We start from the raw sequence: 16,184 nt of genomic DNA on the forward strand, positions 1-16,184 counted from the left end.
TTCCCTGTAACCAGACTCTGCTCATCGCCCTGCCCCGCACTTCCTCCCTCCCCCCCCACTTCCCCTGTCCCTTCCTCGGGGCCCTGTCCTCCACGCTGCTCCGACCTTCTAAAGCCACCTGCCCTCCAGCGCCTGCCGGGCTCTAGCCATGACCCATTCCCTGAGGACAAACCTCAGAGGTTGCCCCCAAAGCTTAAGAAAATGTGCCCGAATCAGAGCTTTCTTTCACGTGGACAGGTCAGAGTAGTGACAACACACCCGGTAGGAGCCTGGCCTTAGCCCGTCCCTCTGCTGTGCGTGTCCCCTCCACCCCCCACCGTGTGCCCCCTTGCCCCGCCCCCACTGGCAGGGCCCCGCCCTGGTGTCCCCCTGGGCATCTACACTCACTCTCAGAGCCCAGGACAGGCCTGGGCTCTAGTCCCTGACGTTACTGGCCTAACATGACCTTCCTTCCAGGCTCTGGGGATTATTCCCATCGCCTAGGTCTTTCCTGGGAGCACTTTTCACGGAGCAGGAGACCACCAGCACACTAAGCCTGGGACAGGAGAAAGGGAGGAGGAAGGGAGAGGCCAAGGTCAAGGCCCAGCTCCCTGGCCAGATGTGGGCATTCGGAAGGCAAGCAAGTCCCTCGGAGCATCCTGCCTCTCGGGCTGGAACACCGAGAGGGCGGTCAGGAGTGCTGCCCCTGGGAGCGTCGCCCGAAAGGAAGACACTTTTCCACGCCAGCTTCCCATCACCATGCAAGAGGCCTGTGGCCCTGGACAGACAGGACATGCTGCCTGTGACTCTACCTGGCAAAAGCGGGCATCGCATCTACTGGGGCTTTCCCCACCCAAGGACCCCCAGGAATCCAGCCGGATGCCAGCATGAGACAAGGTGGCCAGCAGAGCCTCCTGGCTTCCAGGCGGTGGTTTGTTCCGGGACGGATGCTGTGGTCCTGGCATGGACAAGGAAAGTGGTGGGGATTGGTTCTGCTGTGGCTTGAACAGAACCGAGAGCCAGCTGGAACCCTGCACCCCTCTGCGCCTCCTGACCTCAGGCTGCTCTCGGCAGAGCCACCCCCCTGCATCTCAGTCCAGCAGCCATCACACAGGGCAGGGGCTGTGCCCAGGCTCTGGGAAGAAAGGAGCCAGCGGCAGGAAAGCCCTTGGGTACCATCTCTTCCCCACCCGCAGCCTCTAGCCAGCGGGATTTGATGAGCATCGCTGCCCTTCTGCCCACTCCAGCTTTCACATCCCTCCCTTACTGGCCGCCTCCAGGGCTCACCCCAAGCCCCCACCTCCTCCTCCACTTGCAGCCCCTCACAGCAGGGGTCTGCAAACTTTTTCTGTAAAGGGCCAGATTATAAATAATTCAGGCTTTGAGACATGTGCTCTCAATCACATTTTTTTTTAAACAACCCTTTAAAAATGTACAAACCATTCTTAGCTTGTGGGCTGTGCAAAAACAGGCCACCAGCTGCAGTTGCCATCGGCCCCTGACCCCTGCCTGATGGTTTAGCTGGCATGTTTCTGACACCCTTCTCTTGCCCCAAACGCTGGGAGCTCAGGTAGAGAGTCAGGGTGAGAGGTGCCCCCCAACATCCCCCCCTCAGAGGGAGAAGGCATTCCTTGCCTCGGGATGTGACCCCCCGCCCCCAACGCCGCCAGCTTCTCCCCTCTGTCCTCCTCTTGCCCCTCCCTCTCGCCCCTGTGGCTGGTCAACGCCAGGGAGGATGACAAATCAGGAACTTAGGCAGAAGAGCCAGTTCGATTTTAAGAGCAAAAGGAGTATCTGAAAGATGCATTAACCAGGGAAAAACATGTTTTCGTTGGCTTTGCCTTCCCCCAGCACAACCAGCTCCCAAATAGCCAAATGGAATTTTCCCAACTCTGAAACGGTACCGGTGGGCAGGGACTACAAAGAAAATGAAGATGCGGTCCTGAGGGAAGTGGGGGGGCGTTGTTTCCCGAAAGTTCGATGCCAGTGGGAGTGTCGGTCTGGAGTGACCACACCAGGACAATGATGCAAAGACAAAGCAGACGCTGTCTCCGAGGTCTGGACCCCATGGCCACGCCCATTTTCCAAGAGCCCGGCGCCCCACCCCTCCCCTCGGACATCATGGCTCACTGGTCGGGTTCCCTTTTTGACCACCTCTCTGGGAAGTAGCCATGGCCAGGAGTTCCTCTCTGAACCTTGCCCTCCTGCATGGCGGTTGAAGTGCCCGACTTCCTGACCTGGGACCTCCCACCTTCCAGAACATTCCATCGGGCTTATCATCTTTTTTCGAGGCCCTTCTTGGGACATGTTTTCCCACCTGCCCCATCCAAGAATTCCTGTCTCTTTGTTCAGATGAGAACCCATTGCTGGAGGAGCTTTGCAAAGCACCCAGAAGACGCCCGCAAACTCAGCCGACGGTTTTGAGGGGCCCTTTCCCCCTGAAAAGGGCAGGCAGCCCCGCAGTTGCCCAGCGGTTCTCTGAGAAAGCTCCACACTAAAGATGTCATGCCTTGAGTTCTGGCCCCACGCTGCCACCCGCATGTCAACTCCTGGTCCACCTGGACGGTGCCTCCCGCAGAGCAGGGTCCCTCTGGACGGTCCTCGCTGTGGACACAGGCTCCCTCGAGTCCTGCCAGGACTGCTCCAGACCTTGCTTGCTTCCTGCACTTTCTCTCCCTCCTGAACCACTTCTCCAAGGAAAGATCCCTCAACTGGACCCCAAAGCCTTAGTGGTTTCCAAGATCCAGGAAGGGAGCATCCCCATCACCAGGAAGGGGACCGTGGAGAAGGCCTGTGATGGCCAGCACGCCGCATGCCGGAAGAGGCTTACCTCCTCCAACGGGCCCTGTGTCCACAGACCTGGGGGAGGGCGCGCCTGAGACCCGCTCCTGGCATCAAGCATCCCTGGCTAACCATGACCCCGAGATGCCCTTCGGAGGGGCTTCCCCGGGTGCAGTGCCCACTGGATTGCCACACTTTCCGAGAACCTCCCGCCGGCAGCCCAAACCTGCCCGCGCATCCTACAGCGAGACGGCCACAGAGCCCTCCCTCTCCTCCCAGGGGCCCAGGTGGTCTGAGCCAATAGCCTCTGGCCTTGGTTCAGCCGGAGGTGAACCAGCCTTTGGAAATGGACCACATCCCAGGGCCCGGGCTCCGCTCCCCACAGCCCCCAGCCTTCCCCACGTGTTTCCTCGGGACGTCCCCCATCCCAGGCCATCTCCCAGGCCTCTGCCCAGCCCCTTCCCTGTGGCGAGCTGGGGTCTCAGGCTGCGGATGCCTCCCCTCCGTCCCTGCCTCCCGCCTCCCCCTCTGCTCTCCAGCTATCCGCAGTGCTAAAGTTTGGTTTCTCTTCCGCAGGGCCAGTTTCTTACGCTTTTTTCTTCTCTCTCTTTGTCTCTGTCTCTCTCTCTCTCTCTCTCTCCTTCCCCTCCCCGCCCCCGCCCGTGGGGCCTCCTCCTTTCACCCCGGCTGGTGGGCTGCCCACCCCCGGGCAGGGAAGGCCGGATGGTGGTGCTATCCTTGGTCTTAGGGCTTTCGGAACAGGATGACTTTGCCAATATCCCTGATCTGCAAAACCCAGGAACCCAGCAGAACCAGAACGCTCAGGGGGACAAGAGGTACGAGCACAGGCGAGGGCCTGCGGCGGCGGCGGCAGCAGCGGCAGACACGGAGGCGCGGAGAGGCTGCCGGCCTCAACCGGCCAGCTGCTGGATGAGGCGGAGGCGCCTTCAGCGGATGCTGGAGCAGGAGGACGGCCCCCTCCCCAGCCGGTGCCCTCACACATGCCACCTCGGGGGTGTCCCTTGGGTCTGAGGCCAGTGTGACTGTCCTGGGACCATTCTGGATCAAGCCTGCTCCCTGGGCATGCCCGCCCTTGCCCGGAGCAAGCCAGCCTCTCTGGCCCATCCTCCTGCTTGGCTCCCCTCTGCTATGCCCTCATCTTTCATCTCTGCCCCACCCCACCCAGAAATCCCAGTTTCTCCGGCGGTTGGTGGGCGGTGGGGATGTTAGGGAGGGGCCCCCGGCCCGTTCTCCCTCATCCCCACCACCTCAACCTCCCTCTTGCCTGGCGGTCCCGCCGGGGTGATGGTCACACACCCCACCCCACCCCCCTGCAGAGATGTGACCTGGCTGCTCTCGGCTGATATGGGGGAGGAGCCCCGGGTGGGGAGGGTCAGAGACATGGGAGAGGCCTGGTGACCAGAGAGAAGCAGAAAGACAGCCCCTGAGCCCAAGGGACCAGGAGAGGGAACGGGGTGGGGGTGGGAGGTGAGAGGAGCGGGCAGATGCTCCTGTCGCAGGGAGCCCTCCCCCAGGGAGTACCCCGTGTGGCCACAGCAGAGGGCCGGACATTCAGCCATCCATTGCCCCACCATCAGGAACACAGGGAAGCACCTTCTGAGACCCCCCGTCTCGGGGAGGGAGTGGCGCTCTCTCGTGGGGAAGGGGACGTGGCACCGTCAGAGGTCCCAGGGTTCAGGCAGCATCGCTAGCTAAGGCCAGGTGTTCCTGCACCTGGTTTGGCCGCCTCCTCTCACCTGGCCTTGGGCTGAGCCAGCCACACACCTGCGATCATGGGAGGAGGGCTCACTGTCTTGGTCAGGTGTACTTTTCATCAGACCAAAGGCCCACAGAAGAACACGCGGGCTGGCGGTCAGACCATCTCCTTCTAGCTGTGGCTTTGCCAGCGCCTCGTTCTGCAACCTTGGGCAAGTCACAGCCCTTCTCTGGGCCTCTGCTTCCTCATCTGTCAGATGAAGGATTGGCCAGGGTGACCCCTTCTAGCTCGGACATGCTAAGCCTCTAACGAGGGAGCAAGCCCTCAGGCTGGGGCACTTGTCAGAGCCTGTCAGCCAGGCAGGGACCCTGACACTCGCTCATTTAGAGGCCCGAAGGTGCAGGAAGGGACCGTCCCAGGCTGCTGCCAGGGGCCTGTGGGGTTGGGGGGGAAGGACAGGCCAAGTTAGCTGACCTGCCTATCCCTCCAAGTGGCTTCTGACAACCAAATCTCTTATTTCTCCCCATCCCAAGTTCACAGTTGCATGCCAGGGCTGGGCCAGGCCAGAAGTCCGCAGAGAGTGGGAAGGGAGAGTGAGACCGACTCTTTCCCTTGGTGACACAAATGGGGGGTCACACCCTGAGCCATGGGATGTGGGAGGAATGGCGCCCAGAGTTCCCGCTTCTTGGGCCAGGGGCTCAGAGCTGGGCCCCAGGCAGGACAGAGGGCCACGGGGAGAGAGCCGAGGGGCCACGGGCCCGAGGCTGCAGGAGGGGACTCGAACCCTCCGAAAGCCCGCTAAGAACCCCAGCCCCTTGCCGAGAAAGGTGCGAAGCGTGAGGGAGCAGGTGCAGGCTGGAAACGAGATTTCGCATCACCCACATGTTAATTAACCGGCACCATTTTCACCCACGGCCTATTTTTACCTCCTTGCCACTTGGGTCTCACTCCATAGTTTAACACTTTCATCCTGTCCAATCATTACATCCGTGGTCCTCTGCCTTCCTGGGAAAGATGGGTGGGGAGGTGGAGGCCCCTGGCCCTCTCCTCCACACAGCCTGACTTTCCGAGTAGACACAGGCCATTGCCACCTGGTCACACCCACCCCATCCTGGAAGCTCATTTCTCATGGCTGTTGAAGGGTTTCCCAGGCGACTGGTCACTGCCAGGGTGCTTCCTGCCCAGCACTTTCTCCATCCCCAGCCTTGGCATTGGTACCACCTACCAGGCACCAGGCAGTTTAGGCGCCACTCTGCGGGGTCTTGGCTGCATAGACCTTGGAATGTGGGATTGGGTCAGCTTCCTCCTCAGCTTCTGCCTCCAGACCCAGGGGTCTGCCCTTCGACCAGTGCCCTCTTCTCCACCCAGCTGACCCCTTGGTCCAATGTCTCCGGGGTAACGGGTGGGTGGCCCGTGGCCATTGTTGGGAAGGACATTCTGTCCCTGAGATCTGTCAGCAGCAGGCTCCTGGGAGACAGGAGGGTCCTGGACCACATGGCCACTCCAGGTCCCAAGCAAGGTGGGGGTGCATCTAGCAAGTCACTGCCCCCTATTCCCTGGGTCCTTGGTGGCCCTGGAGCCCGCCACCCCTATCCAGGATTCTGCTGTGCCCCAAGAACTTGAGCATGTTCCTGGTCCCGGGAGGGAGGGCGAGAAACCCAAGCTGCCCCTGGCTCCCATGCCTGCTGTGCCCCTTCTGTGCCATGCTGTGTCCGCCTCACCCCTTTGGCCCTGCACCCATGCACATCGTGCTCTCAGCCATTCCCCTCCTCCCTGCTCCTTGGGATCCAAATGGTTTCCACCGTGGGCCCCCCCGCCCCCCCCCCGCCCCCCCCCGCCACTGGAGTGGGGGGCGAGGCAGGGCTGGACCTGGCCACCCCATTGCTCCCCTCGCTCCAAAGCCACCATGTTTCTTCCGTCCCGGTGTGTGTCCCCCGCCTCCTCTCTGCCTCTCCTCTCGGCCGCCTTGCTCCTCCTTGTCCCCTTGTCCACGCTGCAGCCTCTTCACTCGTCTCCAACTAACCTTTCTCGGCCTCTCTCTTCCTCCCCCTCCTTCCTCCCACCTGCTTCTCACAGGGATGTCCCTGGGCCAGCGACGGGGCCCCTCCGTGTGTCTCTCACTCTCTGCCTCTGAGCTCCTGTCTCTCTGTCTCTCTCTGTCCTGTGACCTCCGAGAGCTCCCGTGGCGCTGACCATCTTTTCCCAGGCTGCTTTGCAGCTGTGCTGACGCTGTGGTGTGGCCAAAATAACTCCGACTTTCTCATACCTTCGGCAGTCAATCTCGGCTCTCTCCTCCTCTCCCACTCTATTTTTAACCTGACTTTACCTCTCCAGCTATTTCAGTCTCCTTTTCCTCCCCGTGCCTGTCTGCGTGAGCACGTGTCCGCGTGATTGTGTGTGCGCGTGCTCTGCTGTGGCCACGCCTCAGGGAGGGGGCCCTACGTGTCCCAGGTGGGGTGGGACGTTTCGGTGTCATCCGGGCAAGGCCAGGTCCTCACAGCAGGTGCACCGCGCATCTATTCTCAGGGTGTCTGTCCCTGAAACCGCTCCCTGCTTTTTCTGTTTCAGTGTGTCCCAATTCACATGCCCACCTTGGCATGCCCGCCCCCCCCACCAAATGTGTTTCCTCTCAGGACCTAAGTGTGCACATCGCTGTGTGTGTGTGTCATCTCGCTGCTCTGGTTGACCTGCCTGGTTGCCCCACCACCGCCCCCATTCTCTCTCTGTTGCCCTGGGGTGTCTGTGGGGCTTGCGTGCATCCGTGTGTGTGTTTGCGTGTATGTGTGTGTGTATGTGCACGCACACTCTGCTGTTGGGTCCTGGCGTCTCCCCTCCAGGGTCTGGCATATTACGTGCATGTCTGTCTGCCTGCCGAAGCCAGCTGTGTGCTGGCGGCTGGTCCGTGCCGAGGGCCATGGCTTGTGTCCAGCCTGCGTGTGTTTTCTGAGTCTGTGTCTGTAGTTATCTCAAAGCTATTCTGTTGTAGCTTGTCCTGAGCCCCATGCTCCCCATTCCCCGTCTCTTCCTCACTGCCTGTCCCCACCTCTCCTCCTCATGGGCTGTTCCAGCCTGGTCCCCCCGGGCAGGCTTTTAGTGCCAACTTCCTGAGCCCCAGCTAGATGGGGCCTGGGCTCACCACTCAGCCCCTGAGCCAGAGAGCCCAGTTTTCTGGGGATGCATAAGTTGGGGTGCCGATGGGGCCTGGATTCCTGGATTGGAACTGTCAGATCTGGGGCTTTTCGGTGGTACCCCGTCTTTCTCTGACCCTGGGTGAGAGCTTTATCCAATGTATAGTTCTCAGGGCTGAAGGAGTGTGGGGATTGGGGAGCGAGGGGGAATCGACTTGCCCTATGGGATAGGTGGCTGTTTAAATTAGTTTAAGTCAAACCAAAGTAACGATTCAGCTCTCAGTTGTACTGGCCACATTGCCAATGCTCAATAGTCACATGTGGACATAGAAAGTTCTACCGGACAGAGCTGTGTACACAGTGGTCCTGGCCTCATCCGATCAGACTCGTGTCCGAAGGGCACCTGTGTGTCCTGCTGAGCCTGAACAAACAGGTGGGGCCTCTGGGAGACGGGCTCTGGGCGTGTTTACCGAGGATAATGACGCGGTAGTGACCTGGACACGCCATCTCAGGAGCCTCCCTCCCAGGCTGGGACAAGCAGGGGCTGGAGGAGGCTGGGTTCTGGGAAACAGGAAGAGTGGGAGCCCTGCCCCAAAAAGCACCCACGGGGAAGTCAGGCGGGCAAGTCAGGCGGCTGCTTCCACGGACAAAGTCTCCCGCTGGCCTGTAGGAAGGGGCAGCTGCTTGGGTCTCAGAAGGTCTTGCCGCCACCGAGGCCCGTGGCGCCCAGCCCAGCCCACCTCTGTGTCCATCCTCATTCGGGCTTCGTCTGCCCCCAGGTTGCCCGCAGGAGGGAAGGCAGTGAACACAGCCCCGGTGCCGGGCCAGACGCCCCACGATGAGTCTGACCGCCGGACCGAGCCTCGCTCCTCCGTCTCGGACCTCGTCAACTCCCTCACCAGTGAGATGCTCATGGTGAGAAGGGCTGGAGGGCCGGGTGGCAGGGGGGCATGTGGAGCCTGGGGACAGCGTAGGAGTCGTGCAGGGGAGCCCGCGTGGTGGCTGAGTGAGCCCGGCCTGGGGTCTTTTCCAGCTCTTTCACCCAAACAGCCTTTCTGTGCCTCAGTTTCCTCTTCTGTCAAGGGAAGCAAAGAATCCCCACTCTCCTCCAGTCCCCTTCTGAGTTGAGCCAGGGGCTGAGAAAACCTGCATGATCCTGGAAGGAAAGGCTAATGGACCAAGGACTTGGGGTGAAGAGTGTCCCCTTTCTTGGAGCGGAGGGGAGTTCTCAGGTGGCGCTCCCAGTGGAGCTGGTCCTATATTCCCATTGCTGGGGGTTCAGCTGAGATCCAAGGAGATCAGGAGAGGCGTTCCTGTTGTGGCTCAGCGGTAACAAACCCGCCTAGTATCCACAAGGACGCGGGTTTGATCCCTGGCCTCGCTCAGTGGGTTAAAGATCCGGCATTGCTGGGAGTTGTGGTGTAGGTCGCAGATGTGGCTCAGACCTGGTGTTGTTGTGGCTGTGGTATAGGCTGGCAGCTACGGCTCCAATTCGACCCCTAGCCTGGGAACCCCCTACGCCGCACCTGTGGCCCTAAAAAAGACAAAAAGAGAGAGAGAGAGATCAGGAGAGCAGAACCCCTCTGGTCCTGGTCCCTGTGGGGGAGCAGCTGGCTGGGGTTCTCTTGTCCACACCCCACCCTCCCAAGATCCCAGCTGGGTCTGAGGTGTTTTCACTAAGGCAGATTGTGGTTTCATGTGGCGCCCCCTGGTGGCAGTAGTGAGTCACGGCCTTTTGCCCCACCTGTGCTTTCCAAAGAGCTCCTGGGTGTGGTCGCCAGGGCCCCAAGCCAAGACTGCTGAGTTTGGGCAGCCGGAGGTGTCAGGCAGGAGTCAGTCAGAGGTTTGGCAGCTCAAAAGTTCCAGGAAGGCTTGGAGAAGACATGAGGGGGGAAGCTGGTGCCTGCTAGTTCCTAAGGGGAAAAGGCCTTTCCTCTCCCTGGACCTGGGCCCCCTTCCTCCTCCTCCATCCCTCCTCCCGGTCTCCCCCTCCCTCCCACAGAGACAGAGAGAGGGAAGGGGGCTTGGTGGGCTCTCAGGCCTTCACTAGTCCTAACATCATTCAATTCAGAGTTCCCTTGTCCACTGCTCAGACACTGCAGCCCCCACCCTCCCTGAGGCCCCTGGAGCCCCAGGCCCCACCCTCCTGCCATTTGGGTTCTGGCCGCTCTGACCACCAGTCCCCACTGCTCTGGTCTAGCCCAGCTCCTCCTAAATTGTGACAGCACCCGAATCACCAGAGGATCTTGTTAAAATGCAGATTCCTAGAGTTCCCTGGTGGATGAGTGGGTTAAGGATCTGGCGTTGTCGCTGCTGTGGCACGGGTTTGATCCTTGGACTGGGAGCTTCTGCATGCTGGAGGCACAGCCACGAAATGCAGATTCCCAGTCAGCAGGCCCACTCTGGGCCCCAAAGTCTGCATTTCTCTTGGAAGCAGCTTAGAGCGTCAGATTTTCCCTGTGCCAGATCTGGTCTCCCTTGGGCCTCCCACCTCCCTCCTTCTCGCTGCCCCCTAGGCCCTGCGTGCCTGGTCCTCCTCCATCTTCCTGTCTGTCCTTCCCCACCCGGGGAGATGAGCCCAGCCAGCCCAGCCAGCCTCTCCTCTGGATGCGCCATCACCACCGTCCATCCAGCCTCCCTGCGCAGCCTCTTAATTGGTTACAGCTTCCCGGTAGCCAGGTTCCCAGAAGGGACGGCCCTTTCCCAGCCAGCTTGCCTGCACCCTTGCTGCCCCCAGGGAGGAACCAACTGCTGCCGCCACTGTTGCCACTGGCGGAGGGAGGAAGTGCCAGCCCCCCCACCCTCTCACCCGCTCAGCGGACGCTCAGAGGTGGGCAGGCGGGATCTAATGGCCTCGCCCTTGGCCAAAGCTGGTTCATTGGCATTAGCAGCGATGATCAGGACAAACTGGGCCAAGTAAACCATCAGCTGATCTGCAGGCCCCAGGCTGGCAGAAGCTGGCGGCAGGGGGGAGGTGTTAGGAAACAGGGGTCAGGCACCCATGGCCTCACAGGGACGGAGGGGAGGGCGCTGGAGAGGAGGCCTGGCCATACCCCCATCCGAGCTGCTTCTGCCCTGCTGGCTTCTACCAGAGCTGGGGCTCAGGCAGCACCTCCCCCAGCCCATAGTGGGGGTGGCTGGCCTGGTTGCCACGGAAACAGATCCAGGAGCTGCCCCAGCTGGTTAATTAGGGCCCAGGGCTCTGGTTTGGGAAGGCTGGCAGTGGGCACAGGGCCGCTGCCCCCTTTGGAGGCGAAGTCCACTGGCCCAGCTCGGGCCTCCCACCCTAGACTACCTTGTTTGGGAAGCAAGAGCCAAGAGACCCGAGGAACCTCAGGTGGGGCTGGGGCCACCGGGGCTCCAGTTGCAAGGGTCTCCCTGCCTTTATTTATTTATTTATTTACCTTGGCTGCACTCATGGCATGTGGAAGTTCCCGGGCCAGGGATCGAACCCAAGCTGCTGCCGTGACAACGCAGGATCTTTAACCTGCTGCACCACCGAAGAACCCCAAGGGTCTCCCCAACTCTGGAAGGAATGGCGAGGGGCAAGTGGTCTTGGCAGGCACTGCCTATTCACGCATGTCCCAGGCTTTCGGTCCATTGCCAGAAGGGGCCAGGCTGCACAGCAGGACCACAGAAGACATGTGGACCCCCTTAACCTTCCCTGGAACCCCATAACATAGGTCTGTCTTGTGGTGCTATTCTACAGATGCAGAAACAGAGGCTCAAAGGGAGTGGGGCTGCTTGGAGAAGAGAGAAGGAGCATGAGAGGGAAACTGGAGCTGGGTAGGAAAGCCAGATGCTCAGTGGGCCTGGGTGGAGCTAGCAGGGTTGCCTGGATCTGGCCAAGGGGCGGGGCTGGAAGGACCCTCTTCCACCGTGAGAAGAGCAGGGGAGGCAGCTCAGCCCCCCTCCGATGTCCTGGCGGGCCCAGGTGTGTGGCCGGAGCTGAGTGTGAGACATTGGATCTGAGGGTGAGAGTGAGGGCAGCTGGAAGGGCACCTTTGATCACAGCCTCAGCCACAGCAATGCCAGATCCAAGCCACATCTTCGACCTACAAATCGGCTCAAGGCCATGCCAGATCCTTAACACACCCCACTGAGCCAGGCCAGGGATCGAACCTGCATCCTCACAGACACTAGGTCAGGTTCCTAACCCACTGAGCCGCAATGGGAACTCCACTTCGGGAGCTTTTAGAGACAGGAGTGCCTGGGCCATGTGGACCCCTGTGTCTGGGGAGGGATCTGGGATGGAACCTGGAGCAGGACCCATGCCGCTGGGGGATGGGCAGAATGCCAAAACCTAGAACCGGGTGTCGCAGATGAGCAGCCACAGCTGAGAACATACTGGAATACTCCCCCCCCGCCGCAAATACTTCCTATTATTTCAACATCATCCTGGGAATGTGACGCCCATGCCACTCCCCATGACTGACAGGTCTGGGTCAGCCCCTAGGGCCAAAGGGCCACCGCCCAGAGGACGGGGACTGAATGCAAGTGTAGCCTCCCTTCCAGGAGTCCTCAGCCCAGGGGCAGTACCGTCATTTGAGGCTCCCATGAAACACTTCTGATAAAAAGAGAGACAGAGTTCCCGTGTGGCTCAGCAGTAAGGAACCCAACTCGCATCCATGAGGATGCAGGCAAGAAAACGTGCCTCTCTGGTTTTGTAAATCACATCATCCCCAGAACTCCGGAGAGTCGCTTTCCAAAGAAATAGCATGGTAAACTCTTTCGAGATGAGAAATCCCCCTCATCTGTTTTGTAGCCCGGGTTGTGTGTGTTGGTGTACTTCACAGCAGGGGTCCCCAGGGTCCTTCCCCCTGGTGGAAGGGTGGGAGGGCGGAGGAGGGGGCTCAGAGAGGCAAAGCAGCCAGTGGTGGTGGAGCCAGGGGTCGGGGAGGGGCAGACCCCGGATTTGAAGGACAGAGAGGCTGGGAACAGGGGCACACCCTGCTCTGGGGGTCAGGAAACAGGTGGTCCTGGCTCTGCCCCGCCCTCACTGTGAAACCCTGGGTGAGGCCCTTGCCCTCCACGTCAGCATCCTCAGCCAGATGCCAAAGCGCCATGTGCCCCCATCAGCCCCACACGGTGACCGGTGGGGGAGAAGGAAGCTCTCGGTGGCTGGACTGGCCTTGGGCATGGAGGGGGCTTCAAGGAAGCAGAATCCGCCTCAACCCTGCCTGTCCCCCCCCCCGACCCCCCGTGCCCCCAGCTCTCCCCAGGCTCCGAGGAGGACGAGGCGCACGAGGGCTGCAGCCGAGAGAACCTGGGCCGGATCCAGTTCAGCGTCGGCTACAACTTCCAGGAGTCCACGCTCACCGTGAAAATCATGAAGGCCCAGGAGCTGCCGGCCAAGGACTTCAGTGGCACCAGCGACCCCTTTGTCAAGATCTACCTGCTGCCAGACAAGAAGCACAAGCTGGAGACCAAGGTGAAGCGGAAGAACCTGAACCCCCACTGGAACGAGACCTTCCTCTTCGAAGGTGAGGCTGTGCCGCCCCTGTCCCCAGAGTCCCCTGTCCCCCTCTGCTGCACACCCGCACACATGTAAGCCACAGGCACGCGCACACACACACACGAACAGACACACCTGCACCCACACAGGAGAGTATCTCAACCTGAGGCATTTTGTGTCCAGCTGGGATGAGCTTACATCCAGCTGAGCGAAGGCAGCATCACAGCCAGAGGCCCAGGAGGAAAGCTGGGCCCCTGCCCACATACAGGCCCATCCTCAGGTGGGCAGGAAGGAGGGGAGGTAGCCACAGCGTCTCCTGCAGCGACCATAGTATAGTGGGTAAGAGCCCCGGCTGTGACCCAGGCTGCTTGAGTTTGCGTCTCAGCTCTGCCACTTCACTAGCTGTGTGACCTGGGACGAGTTCCCAACCTCTCTGTGCCATGGTTTCCCCATCAGTAAAAGAAAGATAATAGGGAGGGTCAAGGGAGTTCCTGCGGTGGCGCAGCACAAACAAACCTGACTGGTATCCATGAGGACACGGGTTCAATCCCTGACCTCACTCAGTGAGTTAAGGATCTGGTGTTGCCATGAGCTATGGTGTAGGTCACAGATGCAGCTCGGATCCCGTGTTACTGTGGCTGTGGTGTAGGCCAGCAGCTGCAGCTCTGATTTGACCCCTAGCCTGGGAACGTCCATACGGCACAGGTGCAGCCCTAAAAAGACAAAAAAAAAAAAAAAAAAAAAAAAGTAAGGGTCAAACAGATCAGTAAAAGCACTAACAACACCCAGAAAACACTTTATACCCGATTGATAAACACACTCCATCTGCTCCCATTTTCCGACCCCTCCCCCACATGGACAGCCCCCGCAGAGGCCCAGGACAGGAGCTCGGAACCACAGCCCAGGGTCCCAAGGCCACGGATGTAGACATCCTCCCTCTCTCCTGCAGGCCCAGCTTATCTCTTATCTCTGAGGCTTCCAGGTAACCAGGAAACTGGGCGCGCGATCAGGGAGCAGTTTCTGTCCCAGGCTCTTTGGGTGCCTAGACCCCGCTTAGAGAAGCCATTAGGCTTTCTTGACAGCCCTGTTCAAGCAGTGAGAATAAATGCCCACTGTGCCAACTGCCTGGTGCCCTGGCTCTCCAGAACCTGCAGTGTGTGCCCCAGGAAATCAGCAAACTTCTCCATCTGGTGTCCCAGCCACTTGACGCCCCACCCCTTCGGCAAGGTGACAGCCAGCTCATTCACGAAATAAATCATTGAGGGTAAGCTAGTGGGTGCCTGTGTGTTTCTCCCCTCCTCGGTTCCGCAAGGGGAGCAGTTTAGAAATGGCACAACCAGTGAGAGGCTTGGCTATCTGCAGGGGTAAGTAGCCAGCCACTGGGGTGAAGTTTATGGGCAGAGCCCCAATCCACTGATCCCTCTGGAAGCATTTACCCGGCATCAGCTATGGGCAGGGCACTGTCCTTGGTACTGGGGGCACAGAAAAGAGGCACCATTACGACCCTGAGGGCCTTCCTTGGAGGACACAGATGTGTAAGTCATTAAGCCATACCCTGTGTGGCAGATGCTGCAAGAACCCAATATAAACTCTCCTTGGTGATGCTAAAAAACATTTCCCAGAAGAGCGGTCATTCAAGACAGATTCTTTTTTTTTTTTTTTTTTTAATGGCTCCACCCATGGCATATGGAGGTTCCTGGCCAGCGATTGAATCCAAGCTGGAGCTGCGACCTATAATGCAGCTGCCACAGTACCGGGTCCTTTAATCCACTGCACTGGGCTGGGGATCGAACCTGTGCCTCCACAGCGACCAGAACTGCTGCAGTTGGATTCTTAACCCACTGCACTACAGAGGGAACTCCCAAGATGGGTACTGATGGATCAATAGGAGTTTGCCTGATAAAAGCCTGCCTCTTTTGGTGTTGAAAAGAACTGGCTTAGGTGCAGGGACCTCTTGGAATCATCAGTATTTCCAGAACACTTGTCCTTGCCCATGTCACCTGAATAGATGCCAAAGGTCATTTGGATAGGTCCCTGGGGTACTCCAGGGTGAGCAAGGCACAGCCCCCTCAGTGTGAGGCTAGGCCTTGAAGAAATTTAGAGGCTGGAGGCTCGGGGAACGTAGGATTTCCCCTTCCAGCACTCCAGCTTCAGACAGAGGCAACTCCATGTTTCTAGTGTCTCTGGCCGAAGGCACTAGAATCCTCCAGAACACTTCCTCTCCTTTCATCTTCCCCACCGGTTGAGCTAAAGTATTCAGTCTCCTCTCTCCTTCTTGCTCACATCCCGGTCCAGGATCTCACCACCTCAGGCCTCCAGGCTGGCCTGTTGCCCCTGCACCTCCCAGGCCAGCCTCTCCTCCAACTAAGTCTCCCAAGGCCCGGGAATTGGGCTTCAGACCCTCCCCTGGCTCCCTGGGATTTTCCATCCATCCAAGCTCCTCCTGAGGGCTCTGCGCTCTGGCCTCACCTCCCGCTCCAGCCTGGCACACTCCAGCTGCTCCATCAGGCCCTTTCATGGGTATTTATTCATTTGTTCCATCACTGACTCACTTAACAAATATTTAATCGAATGCCTACTGCGTGCCAGAAACAGTGTTAGATGCTGGGATCCGGTGGTTGAGGACAGAGGCGTCTTCCTGGAAATCCTAGCCTGGTGGGAGAATCAGGCTCAAGGAAACAGATCAATCTCTACTATAGCCTGGAATACGTGCTGAAAGCAAAGGACTAGTGTGAAGTTCCCGTCATGGCTCAGCGGTTAACGAACCCGACTAGTATCCAGGAGGACTTGGGTTTGATCCCTGGCCTTGATCAGTGGGTTACGGATCCAGCATTGCCATGAGCTGTCGTGTAGGTCACAGACGCGGCTCGGATCCTGTGTGGCTGTGATGTAGGCTGGCTGCTGTAGCTCCCATTTGACCCCTAGCCTGGGAACCTCCATACACTGAGGGTGCAGCCTTAAAAAGACAAAAAAAAAAAAAAAAAAATGAAAGTGCTAGTGTTTCAAACAGGGGATCTGACCCCGTCCGAGGACATCAGGAAACAAAGCTGAAACCTGATGGAAGAGGAGAGGCCAGGACAGGGTGTGATGGGACTGAGGCAGGAAAAGCTGGGGTGGCCAGAGC

General features: G+C 59.3%; 1 protein-coding gene across 5 annotated transcripts in view; it reads left to right on the plus strand.

The window, feature by feature from the left end:
* The window catches only part of SYT7 (synaptotagmin 7), a 64,752-nt gene that overhangs the window by 40,134 nt on the left and 8,434 nt on the right, over positions 1-16,184 (plus strand). For 3 of the 5 annotated variants that reach the window (XM_021082928.1, XM_021082927.1, XM_021082929.1), the window contains 2 exons: positions 8,385-8,520; positions 12,818-13,088. In XM_021082928.1, coding sequence (XP_020938587.1) covers positions 8,385-8,520; positions 12,818-13,088 — 407 coding nt within the window. Of the gene's footprint in view, positions 1-3,473; positions 3,597-8,384; positions 8,521-12,817; positions 13,089-16,184 lie in introns of all 5 variants that reach the window. The other 2 variants (XM_021082926.1, XM_021082925.1) reach the window with 1 other exon arrangement.

Source organism: Sus scrofa, chromosome 2 (assembly GCF_000003025.6).
Source record: "Sus scrofa isolate TJ Tabasco breed Duroc chromosome 2, Sscrofa11.1, whole genome shotgun sequence".
Lineage (NCBI taxonomy): Eukaryota > Metazoa > Chordata > Mammalia > Artiodactyla > Suidae > Sus > Sus scrofa.